The 13,156-nt window shown below is 47.8% G+C and overlaps 3 protein-coding genes across 3 annotated transcripts; 2 read left to right on the forward strand and 1 right to left on the reverse strand.

The window, feature by feature from the left end:
• Positions 1-491: 491 nt before the first annotated feature.
• On the reverse strand, positions 492-2,906 carry FUB12 (Fusaric acid cluster transcription factor fub12; the record flags this gene model as incomplete). Its single annotated transcript, XM_044821152.1, has 8 exons — positions 492-897; positions 954-1,293; positions 1,345-1,534; positions 1,583-1,640; positions 1,696-2,073; positions 2,122-2,492; positions 2,598-2,667; positions 2,734-2,906. 8 exons carry the CDS (start codon positions 2,904-2,906, stop codon positions 492-494), a joined length of 1,986 nt encoding a protein of 661 aa, XP_044685452.1.
• Positions 2,907-3,365: 459 nt separating this feature from the next.
• On the forward strand, positions 3,366-5,244 carry FUB11 (Efflux pump fub11; the record flags this gene model as incomplete). Its single annotated transcript, XM_044821153.1, has 3 exons — positions 3,366-4,080; positions 4,131-4,811; positions 4,859-5,244. 3 exons carry the CDS (start codon positions 3,366-3,368, stop codon positions 5,242-5,244), a joined length of 1,782 nt encoding a protein of 593 aa, XP_044685453.1.
• A 5,088-nt stretch (positions 5,245-10,332) lies between these two features.
• On the forward strand, positions 10,333-11,586 carry FUB10 (Fusaric acid cluster transcription factor fub10; the record flags this gene model as incomplete). The annotated part of the gene is made up of 1 exon (XM_044821154.1): positions 10,333-11,586. The coding sequence occupies one exon, from the start codon at positions 10,333-10,335 to the stop codon at positions 11,584-11,586; it is 1,254 nt and encodes a 417-aa protein (XP_044685454.1).
• Between the last annotated feature and the right edge of the window lie 1,570 nt (positions 11,587-13,156).

The raw sequence follows: 13,156 nt of genomic DNA on the forward strand, positions 1-13,156 counted from the left end.
AGCTAACGTCGCGATCGTGCTGTTATTTGAGAAAAGAGAGCTGTGGTTAGTGGCGTCGTGGTTAAGATTCTGGTCGGCACCTACCGTCCCGAGATAGGTGGAGGGTCCTTATACTACTGAGCTTGACCAGGCCTCGGGCCAGGTCCGAAGAAATCGCTAGATACATAAAGCGAGAACCCATGTACTTTTCCAATGATTTGCAACGGGTCCTGGAGCACAACAGACTACACCCTGGAATGTCTACTTCCTGATAACATTGCCAGATCCTAAATCCAGAAAAAGATATAAGTAATTACTAGTAGCTATAAAACGAGATAATCTTATTTATAGAATTAAGGAAATATAATATACTAAAGATATTTTAATATCCTCTTTTTATTGTTATATAAAAAATAATTTATTATTTAAAAAGCTTATATTAATTAAGTTATTAAATAAAGTTTAAATAAATATTAAATTCAAGTAAGAAAAAGATTATCTAGAACTGTTTCCTAGTAAATGCCTGTAAAATCTAATTGCTCCATTTGCCAACGGTCTAAAAAGTCAAACCCGATAAAGTCCCCATACAAGAATGACTGATCATCCTGGGGTAAAGTCATATCTGTTGGAGGCGGTTGCAATATTTGCCCATCGCTTAAAGTTTGGTCTTGGGGGATGGTCTGGATCGTGCTGATTTGCTCAGTATCGCTCGTCGACATTGGATAAAGCTTGTTCTTGGAGAGGACAATCTCGAATGCCGGCAGAGCTCTCTTGATAGCAGGAGTATCGCGAATCTGGTCAAGTGCAAGCATGGTGTGTTGAACCGATATCCGAGCCATTGAGCGAATGAGGCTGGACTCTGCAGCGTCAAGCGCAGACTCTATATGCAGGGCTAAAAGGGCAGTAATAGTAGTAATGCTGAGAAAGAAAAGGTCAGAAAGTTCAGGGATGCAAGGATCAGAGGCAGTACTTACAAAGTGGTTGGCAACTTTTGAATCGTGTTGTTGATCATGACGCGTTTAACGATGGTGTCAAGCTCAAATATTGCTGATCTGAAGCGTTGCTGCGCCCACTCGCGCAAACCGCCATCGCTCATTTGCCATCGCCCACGACGCAGCAAACGACACATGATGCACTCAAAGCGATAGCTGGTAGTCAGAGCTTCGAGATGATATTTCTCACCATTTGCAAAAGACGCCATGAGCTGCATCCGCTCGGGGAGTGATGTTCGCCACGCATCAAGTGGCAGTATTCGCTTATGAATCTCTTCTGCAGATGGGGTTGAACTTGTCACGACAGACATGACATTCCCGACTGAGATGAATGTCAGATGATCCGTTGGTGCTAAAGGGGGCCGAGACTTACAGATCTGAGCTAACTCGCATTGAGCTATTAGGGACACCTTTTGGGCCTGTGATATTGGTGATAAGATTCCGGACCATTGCTCAATGTCTTCAGTCTCCCAGTCAGCCTCTGTGAGGGGTCTGATTGGAGGCGCATTAGCAAGCAGCCGCATGTTCTGCGTGTTGATGAAGAAATGGAAGATATCTCTGTTCTACACCGGGTTAGTCTGGCGTTCAGATTGTGAAGGTCTGGAACTCACATGTAAAACCCACCAGATTCGTCTGTAGAGCTTTTGAGATCCGTCGTCACGAAGACAACTGATATACGTAAGCAATGCCATTGTTCGAAGGCGGTGAAGGAGTCACAACTCACGCATTTTGTACACCCATCTTTGAAGCACGGCGGACTGAGTTGTGAAACCAGTACTGAAAGTCCCGGTCAGACGGATGATCCAGGATGATGGCACCAAGAATCATGGATCCTTGCAACATGGAGAGTGGATCACCCTGGCAGTGAAAGTCATGAAAGAGTTTGGCCTTTGAGAAGAAAGATGCTTGTGCCGTTGAACGATCTGGATAGCCGCAGCCAATCAAGACATCATGGGTGACATAGAGACTCGCAGCTGCTGCCACAGCATGAAGCAAGAAAAGACAACAGCTCCCCGAGCGATAACTCTGGATAAAATCTGTTCTGTTGAGGATGGGTGCAAAAGGATGTACATAGTCGAAGTATGCTTTGACTATGTTCTCCCTGGAGTAACATTAGCTCATATCATTGGTAGTGGTGAGATGGACTTACATGAATCGGGGAGGAGGAAGCTCAAAGACCTTTTTCTTCGCAAGATACTCGTTGTCAACGTCGTCAAGCTGAGGTGGTGGGTTCCAGTGATGTATTTGACTGTTGAAGCTGTCGTCTGGTTCATCGTTTGACTGATGATCACTTGCATCTGTCTGAGCCGCCGAGGTGTCATTGACTGTATCTTGGAGAATATTAAGGTAGAGTAGATCTGCCTGGGTCTGGCCTGGCGGACGACGATCCCTGGAGTGGGGAGTGTCGTTGCGTAAAGAACTGCCAGTATGGCTTGCATGGATAGACTCTTCTACTGGATCAGAATGAGAACTATCTGTTGCTTGTCTTGATACATTTGTTGGAAGCTGTTGCTGTCGTGGCTATGAATTTATGCAACTGTCAGCTTGGTACAGGCCACATGGCAGTGAACTACAGAGGACGTATCACTGGAGTGGTACGAGGGAGGCGATGAGACAGTGACTAACCGACAAAACGGAACCATTGGTATCTGGTATATTTTTCCGCGACCTGGGCGTTTCGGCATTACGTCCTTTTCTAAAACACGCATCAGCGACCAACTTTCAATTCAAAACTTGACTCATCAATGTTATTAAAACTCACACAGTCCGTCGTTTCCGCGCTGACAAGACACACTCATCCGGGCACTCTCTACTAACACAGCTGCCGCAGGGAAGCCCAACAACAGCAGCATTGCACTTGATCTTGCGCGTTCTACACGGCACGCAGGCCTTGCTAATCTTGGGCGTAGACGAGGCCCGAGACGGCAGAGGCATTGGGGAATTAGATAAACGAAAATAAATGCGGTGGATATTTTTTGTTTGTCGTGTAAGATGCCGAGATGAACGGCGGTGCGGGGTTTGGCTGGATGTTGAAGAAGGGTGAAATGCCGCGGGGTTTTGGACGGTGATATAGTGAGACAATGATATTGCCGTGGTCCACTTATAATTACGACTGTGGCGCCTGCAGGAATAACGTGCCGTCTGTTCCGGAGCACGCCGAGTGGTCTGCGTGGACTAAACTAGCCCAGAGTCTGCTTTCTAAGCCTGGCTATAATCCCACTCCAAAACACCGCGGACAATTCGATATCGCACGCTCGACGTGTCGCCCCCCTAAACCAACAATGGAAAAAAGCAAAAGCCAATATTCGCTCCTTTAAGAGATGGGTGTCACGATGCCATAATCGTGCGTCTGTGAGATTGTGTCAGAAACATCACAAACAGCCCCCATTCACTATGGCTATTGATCCTCAACCCAGTTCGCCCTCGCTGTCCTCCGAGACTATTGCCAACGACACTATCGGCAATGACAACAATGTCAACGAACCCAGCGTCGAGCCAAAGACACAGGAGCATCAGCATACAGTACCACCTCGACTCTCTCGAATTTATAGTCAAGCGCACCATATCAGCAAGTCATTCATCGATCAAAACTACCCAGGAGAAGGTACAACACAAGCTCCGTATCGTATCAACTTCCTCCCCGACGATTCCCAAAATGCACAGCTGCTCCCCCGATGGAAGAAGTGGGCGTTTGTCCTCCTCCAATCTCTAGCATGTCTCGCAACTACATTTGCTAGTTCAGCGTACTCGGGCGGTATCAAGCAAGTCATTCGCGCGTTTGGCATCTCTCAAGAAGTCGCCACGCTTGGAATCTCGCTCTACGTTCTGGGTTTCACGTTTGGACCTTTGGTCTGGGCGCCCTTGTCGGAGCTTTACGGGCGCAAGAAGGTCTTCTTCTTCACCTTTATGGTTGCAACGGCATTCAGTGCTGGGGCAGCCGGAGCAGGTTCCATTGCTTCTTTGCTGGTTTTGCGTTTCTTGACTGGATCTATTGGCTCTGCGCCTCTTTCGAATGCCCCGGCGTTGATTGCGGACATGTTTGACAAGTCGGAGCGAGGCTTGGCTATGTGCATGTTCTCGGGAGCCCCTTTCCTGGGACCAGCCATCGGTACGTTCACATCTTTTGTCTTGATTCGAGAAGCAACTAAAATTCTCCAGGTCCTATCGCTGGAGGCTTTCTTGGCGAAACTGCAGGTTGGCGTTGGCTCCACGGGCTCATGGCCGCCTTCACTGGCGTCACCTGGATTGCATGCACCGTCTTCATCCCAGAGACATACGCACCGTACATCCTGCGCAAGCGCGCCCAGCACATGTCCAAGCTTACGGGCAAAGTGTACATCTCAACTCTCGACGCAGACAAGCCACCAAGCTCGGCTGCTCACCAGCTCAAGAACGCATTGACCAGACCTTGGCTGCTGCTGTTCAAGGAGCCCATCGTCTTCATCACTTCCATCTATATCTCCATCATCTACGGCACCATGTATATGTGCTTTGCCGCGTTTCCCATCGTGTTTCAGCAGGGGAGAGGCTGGAGCCAGGGTATCGGTGGCCTTGCCTTCACTGGTATTGTTATCGGTGTTATTCTGTCTATTATCAGCTTCGCTTTTGAAGACAAGCGTTACGCTCGTGCTGCTCGGAGGAGAGGTGCCCCGATGGAACCTGAGGATAGATTGCCACCAGCCATTATGGGCTCTCTGCTCATTCCCATCGGTCTGTTCTGGTTCGCCTGGACAACCTTTCCCAGTATCCATTGGATCGTCCCCATTATCGGTACTGTATTCTTTGCCTGGGGTCTTGTGCTTGTCTTCATGGCGCTCCTAAACTATCTCATTGACTCCTGTAAGTGCTTCCTCGCGCACCATCTGAGCGTCACTAACCAAGTCCAGACGTCATCTTTGCTGCGTCAATCATGGCAGCCAATTCTGCTCTGAGATCACTTTTTGGTGCCGCTTTTCCTCTGTTCACAAGACAAATGTACGATGGCCTCGGAGTTCAGTGGGCTAGCTCCATCCCAGCCTTCCTTGCCCTGGCATGTGTCCCCTTTCCCTTCCTCTTCTACAAGTACGGACGCCAGATCCGGATGAAGTGCGAGTACGCTGCAGAGGCTGCCAACGTCCTTCAGAAGATGAGGTCACTTCATGTCGCTGTGACTGAAGATGACGCCATGAACGAGGCTGAGGAGATGTGGAGGGCTAGAACGCACAACAGCCACGCATCGGCTGCTCATAGCCACGGTCATCGTCAATCTCTGAGCTACACTCGCTCTGCTTGATAGGCTAAGGTTTGAGTGTGATGTACGATGATGAGAGGAGTGAAAAGTAATCAAGTGGAGGAACCTAAGGGCTGCCAGGGAAGTAATCCCAGTTTAGACATTTCAAGACACGTCGTTATTACCATGTTTTCTTGCTTCTTAGACCTGATAGAGATACAATTGATAGAGATCGTTATATTCGGAGTAACGATTATATTCCTTTACCCTTTCCCTTCCATTATGAAGCCACAAGTATATCCATGCTGGTGAGACGTGAATAATAGTTTACCAACAACTGCCCTCATAGACAATGGATAGATATATCGATTTTGCACCTCTAGTCCTGATGATTTTCCAGGTTATGCTGAACATCTTACTCAACAGGTCTCGAAGTTTTGAACATCATCCTCTCGTGGCTCTATTGCGTAGGCGGTCAAATTAATCCATCCATGGCTTCGTCGAGTTAGGACACAGCAACTCCCACTCGCAGCCTCCTCGATCAGAAGTGACAATATAAGTTCAACCTGGGAAAAGACCCTCTACCGTCTGTATCATCACCTCACTCATTGTCAGACGAGTGACATTGGGTTTGTGATGATAACAAAACTCGTAGATAGAAAAGTCAAAGTGGATTTCACAATGCCAAGATTGATACTACTATTGCCACCAACATGTGTCTCGTGTCTTTCAACTCGTTCATAAGCCTATTGCATGTCTTTGATTCATAATCGCTGTAGTTCAAGACCTCGGAGCCCTAGATCACTTATCACATTGAGATGTGACGATGCTCAGGCCATCCAGAGACCGGGCTCACACTTCACCCCGCCAATACGTAACGCAAGGTCAAGCTTTCAGCTGGGAATAGTCATATCGCCATCTGAGCCCCCACATCGTGAGTCCACGTTGGCGGTTTAGTGGAGAGCTACCCCTTTCGATAATCGATCAGATGCACAGGAGAGTGATGGCGAGTCATGAGGAACAGCAGAAGAGGCCACGGGGTGTTTACACGAGTAATTCACCGGACAATCTTGAACATGTCCCGAAACTCTAAATCGAACAACAGGTGACAAAATGTGCATGATTAGCGCTGTTCTTACGTGCTAATGATAGTATCACGACCTTCCATTTCTGATCAGCCAGATGGGCCTAGTTTTGCCCTCGCTGCTAGCGCTTTGTAGGATATCGGTATAAGAATAACAAAGGTTGTTATGAAAATCTGGAAATGGGTTTCCCCAGACTTGAGTGAACCTCCATGCGTAAAGGATCAATAAGCAACATCACTTTGCGCTAAAACTACACCAGCGGTCAAATTAGTCTGTCCAAGCCTAGTATGTTTACATATGCTCTTAAGTATAGCTTCATCCTCTTTAATATATAATATATCCTCCTTCCTCTCGGCCAAGGCTTCTCCTTGAGTGGTCTAAATCTTTGTGCAACTTGACATGCCGTTTTTGTCATATGCAGGGACCAACGAGGAATCCTCAGTCGCGGTCTCGGCCTAGTACAGTTAGCATTGAGGAAGGATCTCCGGACAAGAGCATCAACAGCGGATACTGAGGGCCTTTGAATAACTGGGCCTTGTGGATTTCTGCTGCAACATAACAAGCAAATACCCATAAATGATCAGTTCGCTAACTTCGTTTAACATAAGTTCTACATAATCCCCGAGAAACTATGTGCCAAGAAGATCTCGAACTTATATCATGTTCTTCTGATTTAGTTGTTTATCGGATCTTATGAATGCTTCGTCAATGGTGGAGTCGGGCCGACCAAGTATAGGATGTAGGTTACTGTGTAACCCGAAGTAACAAGGACTAGGTCGGTTACATTCATCCCGCCGATCCCGTGTCGTAAGTGCTTCGCATCTCCAAGGACTGCCGCGGCTTGGAGACAACGGTCGGATGATCTACTCCCCGGGAGTCACGACGACTAGGACAGGCATAGCAACCAGAACCAATAAGGAATCAAGGACTTCTCACCGGAGGCCCTTAGCGTTGACTGTCAAGCCTCATCAGAGTAAAAGCCTCATTTCGAAGAGCTCTATGCCGGCATTTGCATCTTGATGTCGTACCGTACCCACGAAAACCACGTACCTGTATCCTGCTAGCGCACAGACTCCCGCACAAAATTGAGATCCGATTGAGGCTGGGTTCGGGTTCACGGACCAACGGGTTTCCTCGTCTGCAGAGACAAGAGTCGCAATGTTAGAGTTTGAGTATGAGCCAAAGCCAATGCATGTTGGGATACACGACATATTTGGAATGCATAACTTTCATGCATTAGTTTGACAGATACAGTCGATTGAAAGCGCCAATCACGTCTCAAGACCTGAACATAGAACAACCTCAACTGACTTGGACATAAGAATGTGGTGATACTAGGCTGGGCGATAGTTGCTATTTTAAATGCCCATCTTCGTATTCCCGTCTTCTTGACTGCAAGCTCGAGTAGTGTGAGTTACTTGTCATCCGAGGGCCAGCACGAGCCAGCCTCACGACACATTTGATTGTGGATGTGAGTCTTCCGGCTTGACTTCCTTGAAGTCTCCCAGGGGTTTTAGTCGCCTGATGCAGAGATAGGTCGATGTCGGGGTAGAATTTCAAGAAGGTATTATGAGTAGAATTGGTTTGCATACTTGGACTTAGACCTTCACATCTGAATAGATTAGAAAATAGAGATCAAGCTCTAATGTTAATATACAGTTATACTATAGGTAGTAAGTATACAAAGCATACATTATCTTAAACTTCATACTTCTGTAAGTCGCACCTATGCTAAAATCAAGCCAACGTTATTAGGACAACATATCATGAAATCAATAGGTTCCAATGTTCTCTATCTTGCACCTTACGCTATATTAATGCTGAAAACTGTTCGGACATTGACCGAGTTGGGCCTTGGAAGTCGTTGACTGAATGGCTATGAACAACTGAGCGGTTCATTCCCCCATGATATCAACAGGCGAGGTTAGTTAATTGTCTTGGCAAAGCCAGCTGAAATAGAATGTTGTATCTAATATCTCATTTTCTGTTTATGCTACGGATTCTGCACAGCATATGCACGTTTAAAGTTGTGATAAACAGATAGGTGGGAAAACAACTAACAAGTAATGATTATTCAATAGAAACTCAGTGTCGGTGACTCTCCCCGTTGTCAACGAAAAGGCATCTACCCTGTTTGTGTTCATCTGCAGTAGCGCATCGGATGACCCTTGGTGCAGTCATTCCAAAAGGCTAGGAATGCGGCGCTCAAAAGCAGCTCCAGGGGCTCCGGCTAGACCGGCAAGTGATTAGTGTGCCGTGGGCTACTGACTAGCGACTTACGGGCCGCAGCCGCCCGGTACAAGTCCCCCCATCCCCTGTATTCCAACAGGGTTACATGATATACTGGGCAGGGATCTAGGCGAGTCGCGGGTTTGCAGTCTAGTCTTTGTGGACTTTAGTGGGAGCTGCAAGTAACTTTGTTCAGTGAGGTCATTTGCTGGCGATCCTGGCTGGCTGTAGATTAAGCCTCCGACGTCAAGGGCGGCCGCGTTGTGAAGAACCTTTGAAGAACCTCGACGGTTACGAGTGGATGCTCCAGATCGCAGCGGACATCATCTGGGGAAATCCGACTCGTTTGCGAAGATCATTAACAGACGTGGACTTGACGCGCGCGGTGGAGATCGGAGTTTAGTTTTGAATAGCAGTCCGACCGAGGGAAGTTTCCACCTTAGTTATGCCATTACCAGGTTTATCCTCATGACCCATTTGCTGCTTGTATGCATTATAAGTGGCAACCACCCAAAAAACCAGCTGCATTAGTATACGAGCTGCGCGGAATATTTGTTTTTTCCGCGAACACACAGGGTTTGTCCGCAGAACAAGCTTTCGGTTTTGGGTCCCGCTCAGCTGTGAACGGAACAACACATTTAGCGAGCGAGCGGTTTCTTTGGAGATGTGTTTTTATTTAAGACAAGTGGGGGGAAGGGCCCTTTTGCAGTCAGCATGACAAATATGACTGTACTGAACCTCTCAAAAGGACTCAACAAGTAAGTGTCAAAATATGCTGCTGAGAAGTGAGCGGGTACAGCACCAAGACATGCTGAAGCGAGAAAACAGAAAAGTGCGGAAACCGAATGATGGATATCCACTTGAACTGTGAAAACATCGCATTGGGAATTCTCAGGCAGTTTGAGAAGGATTTCGGGTACTTATTACAGTGGGTCAACGGCGCCGATTGACTACAACAGCCGCATTTTTCTCGCTTATGATCTCTCGCAGCGACTAAGTTAGATTAGATGCAAACCGAGAGAGAGAGGGCGGCATCGGCGGAGGGAGCCTGGGCCTGAGACAAGCACATCACTCGCATCCAAGCCCGTCTTTAGACTACAGTAGCTCATCTTACTTACTCTTTTAGTGTCAAAACAGAAAGACGTGACTGTAAGGCTGAGGCGCCGTCTTGACCCTTCTACAGTCACGCCTCTGTAACCTTGATAACACGCCGCCACATCTCACGCCCCACCCCCTTGTCAACGTCGGTTTCCAAAACGTTCGTTCTTGAGATTACGCATGCAGAGGGCACGTTGTTCAAAGCTAAACAGGTGCCGACTATACGCAACCCCGCGTGCTCGTTAAGGCTTCCAATGGGTGTGTACCACTTGCGTGTACGTACCATGACAGCTGCAAGAACGTAGGACGCTCGTCCAAAGCTTATGACCCATCCTGGAACCTAGTAACTGTGGCTGCATGTCCTGTCCCATCCTGTACTGTCCTGTCTGTTCGCTTTTTTTTAAAAGGATTCTCTCCTCTCCGCTTTCACGGGACACGGGGATTGTTTGATTTGCTAGGATTTTTCGTCATCGTGGGAGATTTCGCCTGTAAGAAACGCGGGATGCCGCTCACCTTTTGACTGCCTGCACGGAGATGACTGGTGTTCGATTCTATCAGATATAGAATAAAGCCGGAGCACCAGTTTTCTTTTCTTCTTCTTACTTCCTTTGACATATTATACATACTCCATGCCCCATCTCTATCTAGTTCTTTCCAGGATCATCAGGATAACATTTTCCTTTCTTTTTTACTGCTCCCACTTTAGACATACACTGGCACCTGCTTACTTGGTCCAAAGATGGCTGGCGACTTTTCCAACAGAGCACCTTGGAAGCGTTCGGCATGTGATCGCTGCCGCGCACAGAAGCTGCGATGTCACCGAGATTCAGGCCACTCAACAGACGCATGTCTTAGATGCCTCAAATCTGGCATTGAATGTGTCACTAGCAAAGCACGTCCAACAGGTCGTCCCCCCTCAAGACAGGTGCAGCCCACCGTTGTAGTTGAGCAAGGTGATACCAGCTCGTCGTCACACACCACAGACTCGTCACCCTCGGCGGGCGGCACAGATATGAGCAACATGATGAACTTTGAGTATGATTTGTCGCTAGACAACATCTTGGACAGCATTGGGATGCAACACCCCGATTTCATGGTCAATGATAATATCCTCGTCGACATTTCCCCCCTGTCGTCGTCTCAATCGACGGGCCAACACAGCGTTACACAGGCACAGACAGTGGACCCCAGCACCATCCAATCCACAGCGTCGTACCAATTCAACGGCCTACCGAGTACCAGTTCCATGGACTCTGCCTTACCCATAAGAAGCGATCATGTCGAGCTGCTTCTGTCAAGGCTGCATTCCAAGTTGTCTGCCCAGCTCTACTCCATCAGATCGTCCCCATGGGATGTAAAGGGTACCCTGAACCTTTCCTTGGCCCATCAGGGTATTGGTCAAGATTTTGAAAACTGCGAGTCCCATCCTCTGGTCCAAGTATCACAAGCTTGCACTGAGCTCGAGAGGCTCTTGTCTGGCCTTCGCGTCCTCGCGTCTGCTGAACATACGCCCTCATCGTTTTCATACACGCCAGCTGTGCCACCGCGATTACGCACAACGCAGCTCCTCATTGCACTTTCGTGCTACATACAAATTGTTTCAATCTATGGTATCATATTCTCAAAAGTATTCGACTACCTCCTCAGCACCTCCAAGACGTCAAATGGCTCACATCAGTCACCCCCATTAACTCTCTACATCGGAGGTCTTCCTATTCCTCCCAATGAAACATTATCCGGAAATCTGCTCGTTCACCTCATCGAGCATCAGCTTCACCAAATTGAACAGCTCATGGGCTTGCCGGAGCATTACAGAGTATCCTCTAGAGCTAAAGACACTAAAGATGGAGAATTGGGGTTATTTGGGAGTCAGCACAGTCAGTCTCTGCTTAACGCAGCCATACAGCTTGGAGAAGATAGAGACGGGAACCATGACGACATAAGATGCGTCCGGGCATTAAAGGTAGTGATGCGCCAGATTAAAGATTTTTAGACACCTGTTTATAGAAGTTCTGGGGGTTTGTTCAAAATGATTGCTATAGATTTCTAATAGAGTAAAACTTACAAGTCTAGAGATTCAGCTGGCTCACGTGTTTGAACTGTTGACTGTACTGGTGAATTTTCTGGTTTTACTAAATCGTCATGAATAATCATTGTGCCGTGCCCTCTGATCCCGTGGGAGCGTAATCCTGGTTGCCCAGGACTATTGTGGTGGTGGTGAGAGATGACTCGTGGTGTCAGCATTGTGCGGGATTCGTCGGTGTTCTCGGATAAGCTGTTTCAGATTATTGAAGAACAATATGAAGATATCTGGAGGAAAAAAGAATAAATATTCTTACGGAATAAATAAATTCATGTCTAACGATTGTTATGACACAATATATTTATACCATCGCGTCCTTTGCTGGACCTCAATCACGTTCACATCATCACGTCTCCATGTGATCTTCATCTCAGTCTCCAAATTCCGTTGACGGGGAGTTTGGCTCTCGCTGTATTTTCGCCGAAAATCCGCTCGGAACTTAAGCCAGTTGGCTCCACTTAGCATTCAGGAACATGTGAAACCAACGGGATTAGTAGAGACCAGCGACATTCGAGTCTGCTAAACCCGCGGGCATTAGAGGAACCATGCAGCGTAACGCAAACAGGGATTTGAGCATGTTCCTGTGACAAATGCGATCTGACATAATACGTCACAACACCCTAGTCCCCGTAAGCAGAACATGCCGCGCAAGGATGAAACAAAACGCTCATAGAGTATTATCAGATTCACCTTGTGAGTGCGTCGAGAAGGAATCCTTCAACGGCAACAATCCGAGTCGATGAAATCCTTCTGCTGACTTAACCTGCCGTAGTTCCATTAGTCTTGGATCTGACTACAGCATCTACTGCCCATACGCGAGCTGCCGTTTATCACCACGCGTGGAGCTGCAAGGTATGTCCAAGGCACAGCAGAGACTCAGCTTCCCAAAAGGGCCATGACCTGACGCTCAAAGCAAGGCCATGGCAACACCTATTTACGAACACGACTTGCCTGTTTTATCAGATCTCTCTTTTGTGCCCGCTAGTCCTGGCTTGGTGTGATAGGTAGTTAATTCCGCGCGCATGCAACGCAACCAAACTCTACCGGTTCATACCGGGATATGCGCACGCCCCACCACTCTACAGAGTTTTTGGTTCGATTCTGGAAATTCGAGTAATATCACCATTTCCCGTAGCTCAGTCGCCAATTGCGCCATACGGATCGAGCCTTCCGATGACGCATTTCGGCCGAAAGGACAACAGGGTCATCATCCCACGCTAGATATGTAGGTAAACCAGGTTCTGAGCGGCATTCGGGGCACTCAGCGCTAAAAGATGACAGCAGCGCTGTCCCCGAGTGATGCCGGCACTAAAAAGGGATCGCGATTTCGGAGGAAATGTCATGGCGAGAACTAACGTGTTTGCCAAAGTGTCAGTAGCGGATGATCTGCCGTGCCAAGGTCCAGGTTTATATCGTGACTATCAAGGTTCTGACTTGGCAAGACGGTTTATACGCGATATCGATAACGGCGGCGGCAGCT

Source organism: Fusarium musae, chromosome 2 (genome assembly GCF_019915245.1).
Source record: "Fusarium musae strain F31 chromosome 2, whole genome shotgun sequence".
In the NCBI taxonomy this organism is placed as follows: Eukaryota; Fungi; Ascomycota; class Sordariomycetes; order Hypocreales; family Nectriaceae; genus Fusarium; species Fusarium musae.